The following is a 20,253-nucleotide window of genomic DNA, read 5'->3' as shown; positions in this document are numbered from 1 at the left end:
ATCAGGATCCTATAAGGGATAAAAGGTACAAAATAACAGGAAGACCACAGGAATAAAACCCACATGAATCACTGCAGCATCCGGTTTCTATTCACAAAGAAAAAGCTCTAGTTCATTCTTTTAATTTTTTTGGAAAATTCCCAACATTCCAGAACTAAACTGAAATGAATGAACAGTGTACTTTTACATATTCCGTGACAAACAGAAAAATTCATGAGCCATAAAAAATGGGGAAAAGCTTATAAAACTAAATACGGACCTCAGCCTTAACATTTGAACAAAGAAAGGAATTAAAACACTTTCATTGAAAAATCATGAGTGGATGAAAAAAGTGTGTAGAAACTGAAAATTTGCAAAATATTTAAAACCTGGAATCCTGACTACTCAGAAACTACACAGATGAATCGTGTGTGGTGGTAAACAGCAGAGAGGGATTAGGATGAATCTGCCCTGCTCTAGTGGCTCCCCATGCCACTGTCTCCATGGAAAGCCTGGCATTGATTAGATACTGAGCCAGGCTAGGGCTGGCAGCAGATCCAGCAACCTGCCTATCAGTAGAACCTTCCAGTGGGCTGGCACTGTTGATCTGTACCCCAGACACCGGACAGATTTCATTGATTTTTGGCTCCTTGATGCCTGATTACGCAGCCAATCAAGTTGGAATGATGAATTCATGAGAAATAGTCTGAGCAGATACATCCCAACCTGCCCAAAGTTCTTACCTCTGGAGAGCTGGATTCATTGCCCCTGAACACGGTATTGACGTGTCATAGGACACTGAGACTGTGCATTGCCAGTTGGTGCACCTTGGTCCAGTGTGGCTATGGAGTGGCAGACTGTCTTTGAATGGTATAGGCCTCTAGAGGTGTCCCTCCAGGTCAGGATTGAAGCACAGGGACAGGGTAGTGTGGAGAAAGCTCACAGTGCCCCTGCCTATGCTGTACCTGCCCTGACTGTCTGCAAAGATGACTGAAGAACCTGACAGCTTGGGCAGGTACGGGATGGTCACGCCCTTCAGGGGCACTCCAAGATGACCACACAGGCTGACTGACACTCAGTGATGGATTGCTGAAGGCCAGCAGTAGTGACGGCTCAGTTGATGTGGAGCACACCCCTGCCACCTGAACTTGAGCCCTGGACTCCCTCTCATTACCTTGATCTTGCAACCACCTTTTCCAATGAGAGAGCCACAATGACTAGAGAGGCCACCAGCCTCAGAGTGACCCAAGTCTACTGTGCTATTGGTCATGGAGCTGCTGATGTCCTCTACCAGTTTGTCCATAATCGTCACAAAGGTTTTGAAGACGGCATTAGTGGGTTCGGACCAAGTGATCACTCTCACAACAATTCTCTTCTGAGATGTTGACAGGTGCACCACTCTCCCGGGCATCTTCTTAACTCACTCTGCTTTCCTTCCAACAATACTGCCAACTTCCTTTCCACACATAAGTAGTCGAATGGTGACAGTGACATTTATTCACCTTCAGTCACACCTGTGTCCATGTCAAGCAGGGTTATGGGGAGCAGAACTTTGAGTGGTCAAGGCTTTGGTCACTGTTGTGGGTGGAAATCAAAATCTGCAGGGGTGAGGCAACTGAGGGGGAGAGGAGGGGGGAGGGGAAGGACGGGAGTCGGGAAAGGAACAATGGGGCAGGCGGAAGGCGAGAGGGGCCTTTGGGCAGGTGGAAGAAGAGGGCTTGGAGGAGAAGGAGGAGGAGGAAGGGGAAAGAGCCCCGGGGCTCACTGCAACTGCTTCAGCTGCTGCCTCTGCTGGTCTGGGCTGCAGCTCTTTTATTTTGGCTCCTGTTCCAGAGCTTTCGGTCCATTGTCAGCCCATGGCCCTGTGGCTTTGGGCTGTGATGGCACAGTACACGGTGGCAGGAACACATGGCAGAGAAGGCCTATTCACCTCTGGTGGCCAGGAAGCAGAGAGAGAAACATCTCCTCACGCTCCCCACGACCTAACTTCTTCCTTCCAGTAGGCCCCCACCTCCCAGCAGCACTGGGGACCGGATCTTCAACACGTAAGTCTCTGGGGGACACTTTTCCAAACTATAGTATTCTTCCTCTGACCCTGAAAAATCTCATGTCCATTACATAATGCAAAATGCATTTAATCCCTCTCCAAGAATTCCCAAAGTCTTCATAATTCCAGCATTGCTCACACCTCCAATTTTAAGGTCTCCTCTGAGACCCAAGGCAAACTCAGTTACAAGTCCCTCTAAAACCAAAAGAACAAATTAAATATTTCCAAGATATATTTGCACAGGAAAAACAGTCCCCTCCCAAAAGGGAGCAAAAGGAAAATAATGCGTAATAGATCAAAACAAGACCAAAACCCAGCAGGGCAAATATTAACTCCTATGGCTTCCTGTCTGGCACCCGGGGAACACAGTGCTGTGACACCTACTTCCGCAGGCTTGGGCAGCCCCACCAGCCTGACTGCCTGAAGCTCATATGGCCACTCTCCTGGGCTGGCTCTGCTGGCTGCCTGCAGCTTCCCTTGGCAGATCTTCCACATTCCTAACATCTCCAACCTCCTGAGGCCTCCACTGTAGCTTCAGTTTCACACATCACCCTGTCTCGGGGATTCTGACCCTAACATATGTTACTGCCCTCTAGGCTTTCCTTTAATCTTGGAGGCAGTCTCTACGACCCCATAACTCTTGATTCTGTATGCCTGCAAAACCAGCATCACATAGACAATGCTAAGCTTTGTCACCTGTGTGAACTGTCCCTGGCTCTGCTCTCACTATGGCTGTAGTGGCTTTTCTCAGCCCTGATGGCTGAGCATGGAGAAATAAACCTGGGGAAACAATGACCTAGGCAGCCCTATGCGAGCAGGGTTCCCTGGCATTCTCTTCTCACATCAAGTCTTTGAAATAATGTACACTTTTACACCTTTGGACCTGTGATGGGGTGGACTTGCTGATTCCTGAGATGTCCTCAAGACATAATTCCGATTGTCCTGGTGCAAAGTCATTGGCTTTTTATTCTTTCTCCTGCCTCTGGTTTATTTGTACAGATATTACAGGATGACATCAGCCCCTGCAGATACGGGGCTGGGGGTCACATCAGTCCTTCTGCCCTCTCATTCACAGACAGAGGCCTTTACTATGGAGACTTTATGGGGATCTGGGCACCTTTGGGAACCTAGGAAATTTGGGAGCCTGAGCTGGAGCCTAGGCCTTGATCCTTGAGTGACAGAGCTTGCAGCCCTTAGTAGTGTGGGCACAAGCATGCTTCCTGAGCTTGGGGTGTGCAGTGCATGCCAGTTTCTTGAATTATTTATATATTATGGATATTAATCCTTTATCAGATGAACCGTTTGCAAATATTTTTTCCCATTCTGTGGGCTTTCTCTTCATTCTGTCATTTGCTGTGCAGAAGCTTTTTGGTTGGACGTTATCTCATTTGTCAAGTTTTGCTTTTGTTTGCTTTGCTTAGGAGTCATATCCAAAAAATCATAGTCTGTGCCAATGTCTTCAAGTGTTTCCCATAAGCTTTCTTCTAATAGTTATGGAATTTCAGGTCTTTGATCCATTTGGTCTAACCACTGAATACTTAGGTCTTTGATCCATTTTGATTTGATTTTTTGTACAGGGTGAGAGATAGGGGTCAAGTTCCAATCTTCTCCATGTTGTCCTACCAAGAAAGCTGTACTTTCCTAAACGTATGCTTTTCGTGTCTTTGTTGGAAACCAGTTGACTATAGGTTCTTGGGTTTATTTCTGGGGTTTCTATACTGTTCCACTAAACTGTGTGCCTGTTTTATGCAAATACCATGCTGTTTGGATTACTATGATTTCATAGTATGTCTTAAAATTAGGTTTTGTGATACCTTCAGCTTTCTTCTTTCTGTTCAAGATTATTTTGATTATTCAGGGCCTTTTGTGCTTCCATATGAATTTTAGGATTTTTTTAGTTCTGTGAAGCATGTAATTGATGCTTTGATGGGAATTTATTGAATCAATAAATGGATTTGGGTGGTATGGACACTTTCACAATATTAATTCTTCCAATCCATGAACACGTTAGGCATTTCCATTTTTTGAGAGACCTTTATTTCCTTTCACATTCTTTCACTTCTTTAGTTAAACTTATTTCTAGGTATTTTGGGTAGCTACTTGGGACACAATTTCTTTCATTTTAATGGATGATATAGTCAATCCCTAGACCTTGAATAGAGGTTACTCTAGCCCAGGATCTGTAGTGGTAGGACTTCAGAGCTTATATCTTTTACAAAATACTGACCATTCAAGAGGAATGGGCTGCAGATTGCAGCAGAAAGCCTCCCAGAGGACACCAAGTATTTAAGGATTTGAATGGGTAACTCCTCTGCCCAGATACTTTGGTCTTTTTCAGTTCCATTGACCTCTTCTACGTATGCCGTTCCCTCTGCAAGGCTACTATCCTGGTGGAAAATGTTTACTCATAACAGAGCACTGATATTATCAGGGTGAGTGAGAAGCAGGCACATGTTTTGTCAGAGAGGAATTTCAGCATCATCAGGTCATACAGGGTAAGACACTTCTCTGCTCTTCCCCGAGGACAGATCTTGCCTCAGTAGCAGCCCTGTATCTTGTGGTTTCTCTTTACCTTCTAAATTCAAAACAGTTATTTTTCACACTTGGCAAAACACCCCAAACCAAGATCTTCTCAAGACATAGTTGAACTCAGAGAGAATAAAAATAAAAATGAAAGAAACTTTCTTGTAGAGTGGTTGGAGGGGAAAAAGGTTTTTGTTTTGTTTTTGTTTTTTTTTAATTACAGACCCAGAATTTATTTTATACCTTGTTTTTTTTATTTTTTACTTTCATGTGGTGCCAGGGATTGAACCCAGTGCCTCATGCATGCTAGGCAAGCACTCTACCACTGAGCCACAACCCTGGCCGGAAAAAGGTTTTGACAAGGTTCTGAGCAGAAGAAAGAGAGTGGGTGAGAACCCAGTGAAATCACCTCAAAGGGTCAAGCCAGGGCTCCTCTCTAGGTCAGTTTGACCACAATTGCTCTGTTTGCATGCACTAAAAGGATGAGGTGGATGGAGAGGCAGAGGAAGCAGAGGGCCCCAATAAAGCAAGCAGAATTCACCTCATGTAAGGCACATGAGGGAGAAGGCTTTTTATTCCATAATTCACATAACACAAATAACCCATCTCTGACTGCTGAGAGCCATAGCCAAGTAGGAATGATGCATGGCATTTTTGGTTGAAAGGTGACACCAGCAAGCCATTTAGATGATATGATTATGTTAAGATCGGCATTCAAATGGATATTAGACCCCTGCTGTCCACCTCTGCCTGCTACTTTGGAGCTCTAGCAGGACTCCCTGAGAGTTCCCATTGGTTGGGGAAGTGCGGTAGAAAGGATTTCCGGAGGAGGGATTTGTCTGTTGGTGTAGTGTGGCCCAGGAGAAGGCTGCCTGTGTGGTATGGATATTTCCCGGGGGAGTGCACGGCATTTGCAGGAGTTTCAGAAATAAAGTTTGTTCCTGCTTGAGTGGCTCGTGATTTTGTGCCCAGTCAGACTACGGCATCTGACCATGACATAGCTCAGTCCAACCCTGCAGCAATTTTCCATTTTCAATAAGAAAAATTTCAGGATCCAAACATAAAAATAAGTCCCTGTACAAATCATCTACCTATATCTGGAACATTACTTCTGTACAATCTGACTTGTACAGAAGTCCAATTTAGGAGCTAGCCATCCTTGACTTCCTTTAGGATCCAGCAACCTGGACCTTCTTTGGTTACCTGTGAGCTCCCTGCCATCGCATTGTATATTCTGTTTCTTCTTCCTGGAAACACTTGTAATTCCACACAGAAGCTGGAGCTGAACAACTAGAAACTGGCTCCTGTGGTTTATTTAAGGGGGTACATCAAAGGCAGGAATAAGGTTTCAGGGGTGGAATCTTGCTTCATGGTGTCTTGCAGTCAGCAGGCTGACTGGCATCTTGGCAGGTCATCCCCTGTTGAGAGCCACAGCCAAAGGGGCCCCAGCAAACTTCCAGCTGCCACCGAGCTTCAGACTGCCAGCTGATGATTGGTTCACAGTGGCCCCAGCAACATCTAGCTGATTGGCTCCTCTGTGGTGATGTTCATTGGGCTGTTTCCCTGCCCTTCAGCCTGCCAGCTGATGATTGGCTCACAGCGGCCCCAGCAACATCTAGCTGATTGGCTCCTCCACGGAGCTGCTCATTGGGGGACTTCTTTGGCTCCGCCCACGCGACCCAGCCAATTGGCCTCAAGAGCAGGAGGATTGTGGGAGGTTGGGAGGTTGGTGTAAGGAGAGGCTTGTGGAAGCCGGTGGTGGCAGTTGGGCTCTGAGGGGTTTTTCCCTGGAGCTGTTTTGTTTGGTGTTTGTAGTTCTAAAAATGAAGTTAGTTTCTTTTTGACAAGTGGCTCCTGATTTGTGCCAAGCCAGACTTCGCCAACCCCCTTCTCAGAGGGGCTGTGTGGGACCTGGGGCAGAGCCTGAATAGGGCTCACAATGTCTCTGGGCAGTCCACCAGAGGAAATGTCCATGGGAACTTCCCAGACACCAGATTCTCCTCTTCATTAGGCTGTGACGCTGATGTGGTCCACACACAGATGGCTCTCGACAGGGGTATATATTTTGTATCTGGCAAGTGGAGTCTCTCTCTCTCTGCTTCCTTATTATCATGAGAGCCACCTCCCTCCACCACTGTCTTCCACATGATGTTCTGCCTCACCTTGAGCCCCTAGGAATGGAGCCTGCTGCCTATGGATTGAGACCTCTGAAACTGTGACCCCCATGTAAACTTTTCCTCCTCTACAGCTGTTCTGGTTGGGTCTTTTAGTCACAGCAGTGAAAAGGCTGACTAAAACGGTATATTTGAAAAAAGGCATGAAATTTTTGTACATCAAATTATAATGACTAAAAATCTTTAAAATCATGGTGAGAAGTGAACTGATTATATAAACTTTCCTGTGGGAGAATTATAAAAACTTGGAAAAATTATATCTATATAAAGATACTGAAAGCATGTAAAAGTAGACAAATGAAGAGAGTTTTTCTTAAAAAAAAAACCCTGAGGTATTTCTATTAATATTGGGCAAAAAGGAGACTTGTTTCTATTTAGTATTTAGTGAGCTCCTAACTAACAAGGTAAGGAAAAAAAACACAAGTTTGAGCATTGATAAGAAAGAAAAATAATTTTCAGACAGATTATCAGAAATAAGAGTAGAAAAGGTAGCAGAATACAACAATTACTAATTGGGCATTATGTAAAATTGTGGATGTATAACCGATGTGATTCTGCAATCTGCATTTGGGGTAAAATTGGGAGTTCATAACCCACTTCAATCTAATGTATGAAATATGATATGTCAAGAGCTTTGTAATGTTGTGAACAACCAATAAAAAAAATAAAAAATTAAAAAAAAAAGAAATAAGAGTAGAGCAATGGGTCTCAATACAAAAATCAACATTTTAAAAAGCTATGGCACTTCTATAGTCTGACAACAAACAACAAACAGAAAATTAAAATTAAAAAATAAATGCCAGTAAGCTTCCTTGTGAAATCTAAATGGCAAAGCAAGGAGCAGAATTACACCCTCCTTGCCCCATGTGAAACAACCCAGAAAACAGGCAAGATGTGTAAGATAACCGTGCTCAACACACTGAACATCAGGTAACAAAAGAATCATCACTGAGAGTCAAAAATAAGGCAAGACCACAGCTGCCCAGGTTCCGCCTTGAGTTTCCCAGCCACAGCACAGAGACAGAGAGTCTCAGGCCATGTGCCAACTGCCAAGGCCTCCTGACTCCTGGTGCTCCTGCTTTCATAGACACTCCTCACTGGAATGTGGAAGGGACCCGCAGCCCACTTCTGACCTGCAGGCTGTGGCGGACTTGAAGGAATGCTACTCCAGTCCAAGTCCACCTGGCTTCAAGACCTGCTTCCTCTCCTGCTGGAGGGGAAGCATCTCCACACTGAAAACTTCCTGTGGACAGGGCCAGTTGGTAGGAACTGTAGGTGGTCTCTAAAACTTGAGTGTCACCTCCAGCTAACAGCCAGTGAAACAGCAGAGTCCTGCGTCCTAGAGTCACACAGAAGTGAATTCTGCCACTAACCGGAGGGTGCAGCTCTTTCCCCAGCCATGCCATGCATAAGGCTTCAGCCTGGCCGCAGCCTGGGAAAACACAGAAGCAGAAAATGCTGCTGAGCTGAGCTAAACTGCGGACCCACAGAGATTGTGAGATAAAGTATGCTGTTTGGGGTTGCTCTGTTTGTGGTGGTTTGTTCTGCGGTATTAAAAAACTAATGTGTAAAGGGGAGAGTTCAGCAGAGTCCATGATTTGAGATGATGCTGCTGGGATTCTGGAAAGACAGAAGTGGCCAGAGTGTACAGAGCAGGGTATGAGGAGAGGAGAGCACTGCACAGAAAGAGAACTCCAGACACCTGTGGAGAGGGCCTTGAGTCTTCAGTGCAGTATGATCAGCATGTACATGTGATAAAACTCCCTGTGGTCAAGGAAAGAACCACCCCAGGATGCTAAACCATGAGAACAGACAGTACACCCCATCTTAACCACAAGGCAGAGAGGCAAACACTCAAGAGTGTTAGAGGAAATAGTGTCCTGAACTTATGTGGGAGCAGGAAAGACTTCTGTCTTACCAAACGTAAACGCTTATGATTTATGGGGCATTGAGTAGAGTGCACAGAAGACCCGTGCCTCAGACAGGGAATAGTGAGTCCAAAATTGAAAATTTCTCAGGTCTGCCTAAAAATCTTGAAGGCAAGGTCTAAAACATCAAACTCTTTCCACATGACTCAATACATTCCAGGAAAAAAGTCCAAGAATATTTATAAAAGTAAAAAAATATTTAGCACATATCATGGTTGAAACCAGATGCTTGGCATTAAATAAAATTACCAAACATGATAAATAACACCGATTAATCAAGAGAACGTGATATCAACCAAGATCTAGCATAAATGTTAAAATAAGCAGACAAAGGTATTGAAACAATTAATACAGGTGTGAAATATATGGTCAAACCATTAGGTAGGGAAACTCAAGACATAAAAAGACTCAAATTTAACTTCTGGAAATGAAAACATGATATAGATGTGAAAAGAACACTGCATAGAACTACTAGACTACTAGAAAAACAAAAACTTAGTGAATTTGAAGACAGAGCAATGCAAACATTTCAACAGAGAAAACATAGAGGAAAAAACAGCCTCAATGGGACAACCCCAAGTAGACCATGTTCAAAAAACTGGACTCACTAAAAAGAAAATGTATTAACAGAAAAAATGTCCATTAAAAACAATGGCCAAAATATATAAATTAGAAAAGAACTATAAACTACACTCCCAAAAGGGTCAAAACACCTCAAGCAAATAAAACACAAAGAAATCTATGTAGAGGTACATTGTAACAGCTTGCTAAAAACTAGTGATAAAGGATAAATCTTTAAAGAAGCCAGGGATAATATATATCTTGCATTCAGAAGAAAAAGACAAACTTGGCAGCATTTTTTTTTTGCAGAATTAATGTGAGAGGGGAGACCTGAAAAAATATCTTTAAAATATTGGAAGAAAATCTGTCAAAATTAAATGATCTTTCAAAATTATTTTTCAAAAATGAAAGCAGATATCTTTGCAGATTTACTAGAGCTAAAAGAATCCATCACTAGCAAAGATGAACTATTAAAAAATATTCAAGAATGAGAATGATATCAGAGAGAACTTTGGATCTATACAAAGGAATTAAGATAATCAGAAATGGTAACAACATGGATAAATATTTAGGGTAGTTTTCTTATTAGTTAAATTCCTTTAAATATAATTGACTTGAAGCTATAATAGTAATATAAAGTGAGATTTAAAATATACGTAAAAATAAATTATATGCAATGATAGGACATAAATCAGAAAAGGATAAATTATATTATTTAAATATTTATACCTCCACCAACTAGATTGCCTTGGGTAAAAAAAAAACATCTATCTTCTCTGAATCTGTTTTCTCACCTGGAAAAGATAGACAATGAAATTATTATTTCAGAATTAAATGAGGTCATCAATGTAAAAGAAAATTATGCTCCATGTTCAGCAGTATATCACTTAAAAGTAGACTGAGGCCAGTTGAAAGTATTTTCCGCCAGCCCTAAGCCTACAGCTTCTCCCTGAAAGGAGTCTGTCTACATATCAAGCACCCCAACTTCTACAGCTCCTTGTTTAATGGAATTCACTGGTAAAGCGCTGGGATCTGGAGTTTTATTTGTGGAATGCTCTTTCATTACAAATTCAGTTTTTAAACAACACATATTAAGGCTGTTCTGATTTTTAGTATTTTCTCTTAGGCTCTTTATGATAAGTTGTTCCTGTAAAGGAATTTGCCTTCTATATTAAAGTTATTAGATTTTTTGCATGAATTAATAAAATCTAATTATCCCCTTAATAGATACAAGAACTACAATATCTTCCTCTTTGATTCTGATATTGGTGATTTGTGCTTATCTATTTTGGGCTTGATCAACCTAACTGGAGCTTTATCAATTTTTTTAAAACTTTACCGAGATCTAACTTTGATATTCTTGTATTGTATTTTCTGTATCCTATTTTTTCTGTGTGTTCTTTTTTTAAAATAATATTTTAGTTGTTGATGGACATAATACCTTTATTTTATTTATTTATTTTTATGTGGTGCTGAGGATTGAACCCAGTGCCTCATGCACTCCAGGAAAGCACTCTGCCACTGAGCCACAATCCCAGGCCTACTGTGTGTTTTTAACAGTGTTTTTGCAGAAGTTTTTATTTTTATGAAATCCAACTTATCGATTTTAATCTCATGAACTTGCTGTTGGTGTTGTCTTTTAAAAGTTATTGCAAAATCCAAGGTTACCTAGATTTTCCCCAGTATTATCCTCTGGGAGTTTTGTAGTTTTGCATTTTACATGTACATGTATGATCCATTTTGAGTTAATAGTCTGGAATCACTTGTTGCAAAGACCATCATTTCTCCATTAAATTACCTTTGCTCCTTTGTCAAAAATCAGTTGTATATAACATAATTATAGTTACAGGTGGATTTAAGTCTATCATCTTGCTCCTCATTTTCATTACCTAGTCTTTTCTCTGTTTCTCTTTATCTTATTCTTTGGTATTAAATGAATTCTAAAAAATTATTTCCTTTTATCTCTTTTGGCTCTTTTTTTTAAAAAAAAAAAAAGTGGTTGCTGTAGCACCTGAAGTATTTACCTTTAACTTATTACTCTCTCCCTAGAATATAAAGCACACCACTTCAAATGGAACAGAATCTGATATCAGTGTGCTTCTGTTGAATCCCTACCCTTCTCATGTCATACTGACATTTTCACTTCTTCATGTGTTAAAAACCTCACAATAACAGATGTCCATATGTAGAATAATAAACTTGACCCCTATCTCTCACCCTGCACAAAGTCAACTCAAAGTGAATCAAAGACCTAGGAATTAGACCAGAAACTCTGCAACTGTGAGATGAAAATGTGGCCCAACACTCCAACATATTGGTACAGGAACCAACTTCCTTAATAAGACACTTAAAGCACAAGAAATAAAACCAAAAATCAATTGGTGGGATGGTATCAAATTAAAAAGGTTCTGCACAGAACCTTTATTTATTTATAAATAACTAGAGCCTTCCTTCTATTTACTCATAGTTTTTTAAATTAGTGATATATATATATATGCAAAATTCAATATGGTAACTTCATATAAGTATATAGGATAGTTTGATCATTTCATTCCCACCTCCCTGCCTCTTCCAATCCATACTCCCTCCCCCTCTCTTCCTTTCTTCTACTCCTCTGATCTCTCCTTTATTTTCATGGGATTACCTACCCCCACTCCCCATCTTACTTTGGTCTAGCTGCACAAATAAGAGAAAACACTTGACTCCTGATTTTCTAAGCCTGTTTTTTTTTTTCACATAGCATGATATTCTCCAGTTCAATCCATTTACAAGCAAATGCCACAATTTTATTCTTCCTTTTGGCTGAGTAAAACTCCATTATATATACATACCACATTGTCTTAATGTTTTATCTATTGATGGGCATCTGGTTCCATAACTTGGCTATTGTGAATTACATTGCTATAAACATTGATGTGGCTGCACCCCTATAGTATGGAGATCTTAAAATGTCTTTTAAAAAATATTTTTTAGGTATAGATATCTTTTAAAAAATTATTTTTCAAGGTTAATTTTGCTGAATGTACAAATATTTGTGGATCCATTATTTTTCTCATCCCTTTAAACATTTTAATGATTTCTCACTTGCATTATTTTTTCTTACAAAAAAAGCAGCCATTATTTTTATGTTGTTCCCTTTTGTATAATGTCTTTTTTTCTCTGTTTGATTTTAAATTTTTATTTCTTTCATTCTTTTTTGGTTTTCAGAAATTTGACTGTAAAATGCCTGTGTTTATTTTTATTTGTTTGTATTTCTACTTTAGATTCATGAATTTTTTTGAATTCATAATTGAGGATATTCATCAAATTTAAATATTTTTGTTACTTTGATGTTCAAATATTTCTATCCCTTCCATTCTTTTCCAGTGACTGCTTGATATTATTCCAGTGATTTTTGGTGCCATGTTAATTTTTTCAATTGTTTTCCTTTTTGTGCTTCAGTTTGGATAATTTCCCTTGATCTGTCTTCAAATTTATGCATCCTTTCTTCAATGTCCAATGTGCTAGTAGGTACATCCACTTAAGTTTATTTCAGATAGTATATTTCCTAGTTCAGAATTAACTCTTTGGTGTTTATATTCTGTCCCGAAATTCTTCATTTCTTAGCCCATTATATTTATTTTTCTGTGAATTTTTTATCATATTTATTATGATTTTTAAGTCCTTATCTGGTAATCACACTGAATGGGTCATCTGTGAATCTCATTGTACTAGTTCATATTCTGATTCTTTTTTCCTGATTCTTTGTATGTCATATAAACTTTTCTTGTATTTCAGACAATAACACTGATCCCTGAAGAATGTGCTGCTCTCTTCAGGTTATGTCCTGGGGAAAGCAAGTTCATTTATCTGATGATCAGAGTAATCACCCATTTGCTCCAAAATTTGAGCTGAAACAGTCAAAGCCATGCCTAGGTTAGGGCAAGATACTTGATATCCCTACCTTAGTCACAGTGGAGGTAGATTTGTAGGAGAAACACTGCAGACTCACCAGCGGATGGGAAATGCTTCTGTCTCTTTAAGTTTTCATCATCAGGCCCTCCCTACCTTCCTGAGCTCTAGGGTCTGAGTGACTTCTTCTGTGAGCTGGGCCAAAGGAGCTTCCTGTGCTCACATCAGAAGGGAAAGCAGGAGGTCCTGCTTCTCAGAGCCACTCCAGAGCCTGTCACCAGGAAAGGTGAGCCTAAGTCGAGAGCTGGAGGGAGGAAGGAAGGACTGATCCCTGGGGAGGGTTCCTGCTGTGCTCCTGACTCTACTAAGCACTGTGCAGCCCACAAGGGCCATGTTTTGTCACTGTGCAGAGCAGCCAAGGCCGTGCTCCCAGGTTTTAATAGATGCTCCGAATTCCAAATAGAGCAAGTTCAGAGAAGGTTGGGGAGCATCTTCCCCAAGCACACACATTATGGGAATTATGGGAACTAAAACCTGTCTCTTCCCCCGGTGAGTGCTGGATCTGCTTCCAAGAACAAAGCACAATTTAAAAACATCTCCAGGTTGTATATTCAGCAAAGGCAAAGGATATTTCTGTGGCCCATGAGCAATCTCACCTTGGGGCAGCGAGTTACTATGTGGAAACCTGGGTACACCTGAACTCTCCACCTCATGACCACAGCAGGGGCCTTCAGGAGACATCTAAATCAGGACCTTGGTCTCCTACACCTCACCCTCAATGTCCCTTAATCATCTGTTCCCTAATTCAAGCTTTACCCACTCCAGCTGCAGAGACACCTCAATTTCCTCATCTATACAATGAAAGGATTTGAAAGATAACTGATTTCCAACTCTGAGTTATGGACTGACTACATCAGAAGGATCACATTCTTTGAATCAGAATCTCTAATGGTGGGTGGGAGAAATGTGTATTTTGACAGAACACTAAGGTCATTTGAAAAACAAGTTTGGGAGGAAAGAAAATAATGAATTTTGACGTCTCCTCAAGTATTAAGAATGTAGATTTGCATGTTTTATATTTGTGAATAATTAAGAACCACTTTCACCTCAGATGTCGGTGGGGCTTATCTCTCTCTTAAAAACTATTTAAAATAATATCAACCCCATTTGAAACTCTGTGGAAGTCCCACTGGCCTGGGTCCCCTCCAATATGCTCTACCACTTTTAGCTTTATCAGAGACTTCATCATCAGCTAAATTCTTCATCTTGTTCTATAATCTTGTGGCTGTTTCTTCATTTCCTGTTCATCACAGGAGTTTGTGGATTTCTATATGCAATACAATCAGCCACACAAATCCTGTGGGCTGAACTTCAGGGGAGACCTTGGGGAGGTGGCCACGGAGCTCCTGCAGCCTAGAACACCTTAGGGTTGAACGCAGCAAATCCATTCTCATAGACCCTCAGCCAGAGGCAAGCTGTTCAGCCCTCTCTCTCTCTGCTCTCCTTTGTGTTGGTGCCCAGTCCAACCACCCTAAAGTAGGTGTGTAAGTCCCCTGGTAAACTTCCCAGTTCCCAGTAACCAGGGTGGCAGGCATAAGGAGGCAGAATTTGAAACCATGGGGAAATGTAGATAGGAACTCTGAAAGAAACATGGGAGAGGATGGCTGGTCATAGGGGTGAGAGCACAGAGGGGGTTGGAACTGCGCTAAAGTCAGCTCTTTGTGGAGTAGCTGAATGAGCAGGGATTAGCTGGAAATGAGGCTGGAGATACAGACTGAGGGAAGACCATGCATTTGTGCTCAGGGATTTGTGGGATCATGGAAACGTGACCAGAGTGTCCACTGTATGAAATAATGCTAGACTCGGGCATATCCCTTTACTGAGAAAACCTCACACCTAGTGATTGAGGGCAGGTCCCAGGCCCCCCAGCCACAGAGCACAGGTAGATGTGTTTGGACAAGGCAGGGCTTTGCCTGGAAGACAACAGAAGCTGAATCTGCAGGTAGGCTTGGGAGGTGACTGTCTTCCAGTTTCCAAAAGAAGGCTTCCCATTTTCTTCTTGCTCCTTCTCCAGTCCAACCATCCTAAAATAGGTCTGTAAGTCCCTTGGTAAACTTCCCAGTCCTCAGGATTTAACTAAGTGTCTTCTGGCTGCTGAATCCTCTGAGAATTTTTTATATCAGGAGCTCATGACATTGAGCTTGAATTATTATCTGGGAAAATTAATACCTGAGGCTTAGTATAAATTACACAGAGTAAATGTGAAAACTTGCCTTTGGCTGTTTGCATTTGAGTCCCTGAAAAGAAAAACCCACTGAATGTTCTCATGGGTCTAAGCCACCCAGGTGCTGGCCCTTCTGCTGTTATTCTCCAAAAAGCACTAGCACAGTTTACTATAACTCACAAAATGTACCTGCCTCCTCTCTGGACACCTGCCCCTCCCCAAAGCACACACCTGCATGTTCCCACCCTCACGAGCAAGGGCCATGTCTTGTAACAGTGACCTCCTCAGTTCGTTGGACTTTACCTGGCACAACGAAAAGGTGGTTGTGCTATTCAGAGGGATGACACGTGAATGAGCAAATCGTGTTTGGGACTTTCAGGGACACCTGAGAGAATAGAAGATGGCAAGAGATGAAGAAGACCCCTACGGTAAGAACAGATCCCAGCAATGCATCCTGTGGTTCAGCTCAGGGTAAGAGGGGAGTGGGCTCACTCGTGACCAAATACACTTAATTCCCAGAGGGGTCTCCAGCCTGGGGTGAACTGGCAAGACCCTTGGCTGGAAAGCAGAGGAGCTGCCCAGTGGAAGTTGTTTGAAGTGATGTCGGATTCTAACCCTTGGTGCTCCAGGTTCAGAAGACGATACCGGGTCCCGGCAGGAGCCTGAGCTGAGGCTCATCCTGGTGGGGAGGACCGGAGCCGGGAAGAGCGCCACCGGGAACAGCGTCCTGGGCCACAGGCACTTCCTGTCCAGGCTGGGAGCCACGTCGGTGACCAGAGCCTGCGCTGCTGCCAGCGGGCGCTGGGACAGGTGGCGCGTGCACGTCATCGACACCCCCGACCTCTTCGGCTCCGACGTGCACAACACAGACCCCGAGTGCTTGCAGAGAGCGCGCTGCTACCTGCTGTCGGCGCCCGGGCCCCACGCGCTGCTGCTGGTCACCAGCTGGGCCGCTTCACCGCCCAGGACCAGCAGGCGCTGCGCAAGGTGAAGGAGCTGTTTGGCCAGGCCGTGGTGGCGCGAGTCGTCCTCGTCTTCACCCACAAGGAGGACCTGGCCGGCGACTCTGTGCAGGACTACGTGCGCTGCACGGAGAACCAGGCCCTGCGGGAGATGGTGGCCGAGTGCGAGGGCCGAGTCTGCGCCCTCAACAACCGCGCCACGGGCAGCGAGCGCCAGGCGCAGGTGGAGCAGCTGCTGGGCCTGGTCGAGGGCCTGGTGCGCATGCGCGGGGGCGCACACTACACCAACCAGGTGTACGACCTGGCGCAGGCGCTGCAAGGCGCCGCCCCAGAGGAGAGGCTCCACAGGGTGGCCGCGATGCTGGTGGCTCGCGTGCGGAGGTCCCTGGGGATGAGGCTGCTGGAGGGGCTATGGCAATGGCGGAAGTCCCCAAGGACCTGCTGGAGACTGGGCCTGGCCCTCCTGCTGGGGAGCGCCCTCCTGGTCTATGCACTGCTCTTCCGGAGTTCATGAATGACCTGAGTGACAGAGATTGCAAGTCTTAAAATTTGTGGTAACTTAGCAATAAAGGAACCCAATGCTTAAGAGTTCAAGGGGAATATTAAAACTTCATTCCAAAGGAATCCTGTCGTTTTCATACTCAGAAATTTAGTGACATGAAAACAACTTTGATCACTATCAACTTTGCAAAGGCTCAAATCTCACTTGAAGTCTCCTTTTTAACAATATGTATGAAAATTTTAAAAATAAAGTTTTCTAACTGAAAATCTTCCTTAAGACATTTTCTTCATCTTGCTGAATTTTTCTTGTCTTAGAAAATAGTGAAATGACCCATAGCTTGCACAGGGGACAAATGCATGGCCCTGGGAAAACAGCATTTTTAATTGGGGATTTTGGTTTGTTTGTTTGTTTGTTTTCAGTGCTTTCGCCTTAGAGTTGGTCTGTTTTGACCTCTTTTCTTCCCAAAGAAATAACTTGCCTAAAACTGTGGTTCTTACATATTTTTTACCATAATGCATTTTAAAAGCTTTACCAACACTTCCACATACTCATATTTAATGTGTTAATGTTGACAGCCTCTATTTCATTTTTTAATGTCCATAATGAGGCAAATGAAATACCCTGGTCTAAAGAATGCATTTGGGGGCACTTACTCATTGTCTTTCATTTGCATATGCCTTGTCCCTCTAATGAGATTGTGGATGCCTTAAAGGAAAGGTTTTTGGTCTGCTTCTGGCAAGTTCTATCTGGACTTCCACTCACCAGGCCTCTCATGGTGTATAGCCTCAGAAGAAAATGGTAAGTTTAGGACATATCAGATATTTAGCACATGCTATATGGCATCTCTAATTCTCCCTCCACCCTTGGGTCTGCTATGGGCTCAAACAGCTGCCCAGTGTCTTGACCTGGGCATTTCTGAACCCTCAGCTCCACCTCTTGGATTTACCCTCAGAGGACCTCTGCTCCTGCTATGGAGCTTCTTGGGCACGTGTGGCCTCTTTGACACATCCTGAGCCAGAAGACTCTTTGCTCACCCTCATGTGACTCCTCTTAAACCTAAAAAGAGTAGCCTATGACCTTGCCCAGACACAAAGGAAACAATGACACTGATAAAACAGAAATGCCTGTGTTTTATACTGGGCCTGCTCTTTAATTTTTAGAAGAGCATGCTGAGCTGGTCAGGGCATGGATTTCCTTCCCTTCCCATTGTCCAAACTAGAAGACCAAAGTGCATCTATTGATAGCAAAACTGACAGAAGAATGACAGCCCACCTAATACAGGATGTCTTCACCTGACCTCTTTGGATTTAACTTATTTACCTGTAAGCCCAGGCATTTGATTTGCAGGACATCTATTTCTTTAAAAGGATTATTTATACCCCACACACTGGGCCCACTCAAGAACTTCTGCAAGGAAAAAAAATTTTTTAGAGTGAATGTAGACAAGGAAAAGAAACCAGACTTCAATATTTTGCTTCAGCCCTTCCTCTGATTGGAAGTTCCATGTCCACATTTCCTGCTAGTCTTGTTCAGGGGGACTTCCTATCTCAGGGCCAGAAGAGGCAGGAAGGGGCAGAGGGACATGATGGGGGAGAACATGATGGGGGAGAACTCTTAGACCCTTAGACCCATGCGTGAACAAAGTGTTCAGGGACCACAAGTGACTCATTTGACTGGTCTAAGGGTTTTCCCAGGATGTTGGACTTTTAGTGGTAAATCCAGTTGTGTTCTGGGTAAGTTGGAAGGGTAGGTCCTCCTAGGACCCCAGCACGATGGCTCAGGAGAAAACATTAAATGCTGCACTTCCTCTCTGCCTGGCTTCACCTCTTCCTCTATCAGAAGAAAACCATTATCAATCATTTTCATCCTAACTTCTGTCTTGAATGGGAGATTCGAGGCATAAACCGAGGGCCCCTTGGATCACTCTAAGTGGGTAGGGAAGATGGCTGCTCAAAATGTCCCAGAGATGTGGCTGTGATTCCCTGAGCTCAGGAAAGCTGATTCTCACCTGGCCAGCAGTCATCCACCCTGAATGCCTACTGCACTCAGGCCTTCGGAACTCTGTCAAGTGCCCAGAGCATGCTAACAACTGAGCATGTTCCGTGCTTTCCACCCAGAGAGTCACATGAGGAGCACTGGTGGCCAGCATGGGGTTGTTGAGAGCCATAGCCAAAGGGGCCCCAGCAAACTTCCAGCTGCCAGTAAACTTCCAGCTGCCAGCTGATGATTGGCTCACAGTGGCCCCAGCAACATCTAGCTGATTGGCTCCTCCATGGAGCTGCTCATTGGGGGACTTCTTTGGCTCTGCCCACGCAACTCAGCCAATCGGCCTCAAGAGCAGGAGGATTGTGGGAGGTTGAGAGGCTGGTGTGGGGGTGAGAGGCTTGTGGAAGCCGGTGGTGGCAGTTGGGCTCTGAGGGTTTTTTTTCCTGAGGAGCTGTTTTGTTTGGCGTTTGTAGTTCTAAAAATAAAGTTAGTTTCTTTTGACAGGTGGCTCCTGAATTGTGCCCAGCCAGACTGCGGCATGGGGTAAAGACCTTCTGCCATGACTGAAGGAGGCTTGGTAGAGGAGAACATGGAACACAAAGAAGCAGGTGGAGAGTGATTCTCTCTCTGTTCAGGCTGAAAGGGGATTGACTTTAGTGTCACACAGAACAATTGTTGGGAAAATGGGCATTTCTAGGTGTCCAGGGTTTCCCCATAGTTTGTTGCAGATGTGAATAGATGAATGTCAGGAAGGTGTGGAAAAGAGCACAATGTCTCCTCCTGGAACCTTCATGTCTGGATAGCTGCATGCACCTGTCTAAATCTCTATCCTAAGAGTAGCCTGCTAAGATTGCTCTTCTAGAACTAACTACAGAAGGAAGTGAAGGAACTGTTGGAGCATTTACTAGTAGGTTTCATTCATTTATTCAATAAGTGTTTTTGAGCACTTTTTAGGGCTAAGCACCTTGACTTAAAGATAGTCACTGACCTCAAAGGAACCCGTGGTTCATCTGGGAGACTGCTAGCAGTCAGTTAGTACATTTCCTCATTGACTCTCTGGGGCTCTCTGAGTTAGGAGCCCAGGAACTGCTAGAAAGGAACACTGAAGACTTCTAGAGAATAGGAAAACTAAACCAAAAAAAAAAAAAAGTACAATTATATTTCCTCCTGATGGAAGAAACAGCAGAGAAGAATTACCTCCTCCCTTCTTAGAGCATTGTTTAAAAATAAAACTTGTAATTAACTGTTGATTCTTCCTCTTTCTCTGCCCCTTTGAATTAAAAAAAAAAAGTTTTTTTCCCCTGTAGTAGGGATTGAATCTGGGGTCTGCATCACTGTACTACATTCCCAGGCCTTGGTAGCTTAATCTTTTTAAATTTTGAAACATCTTGCTAAATTACCTAGTCTGGCCTCAAACTTGCCATCCTCCCACTCAGCCTTCCTAATCACTAGTATTTTGGGTGCCTGTCACCAATC

General features: G+C 43.2%; 1 protein-coding gene and 1 pseudogene across 1 annotated transcript; one reads left to right on the top strand and one right to left on the bottom strand.

The window, feature by feature from the left end:
• Window positions 1-391: 391 nt before the first annotated feature.
• Window positions 392-1,503, bottom strand: LOC101973818 (poly(rC)-binding protein 2 pseudogene; annotated as a pseudogene).
• An 11,801-nt stretch (window positions 1,504-13,304) lies between these two features.
• On the top strand, window positions 13,305-17,057 carry LOC144375497 (GTPase IMAP family member 1-like). Its single transcript, XM_078040812.1, is given in 4 exon segments — window positions 13,305-13,389; window positions 15,707-15,755; window positions 15,957-16,265; window positions 16,268-17,057. Coding segments are annotated over 3 exon segments (873 nt in total). The 5' UTR covers window positions 13,305-13,389; window positions 15,707-15,727; the 3' UTR covers window positions 16,804-17,057.
• The last annotated feature ends 3,196 nt before the right edge of the window (window positions 17,058-20,253 follow it).

The sequence above is a fragment of the Ictidomys tridecemlineatus genome, chromosome 2 (assembly GCF_052094955.1).
Source record: "Ictidomys tridecemlineatus isolate mIctTri1 chromosome 2, mIctTri1.hap1, whole genome shotgun sequence".
Taxonomy (NCBI): Eukaryota; Metazoa; Chordata; class Mammalia; order Rodentia; family Sciuridae; genus Ictidomys; species Ictidomys tridecemlineatus.
The sequence above is the reverse complement of the archived record's forward strand: the minus strand, read 5'-3'. Positions and strand labels throughout refer to the sequence as shown.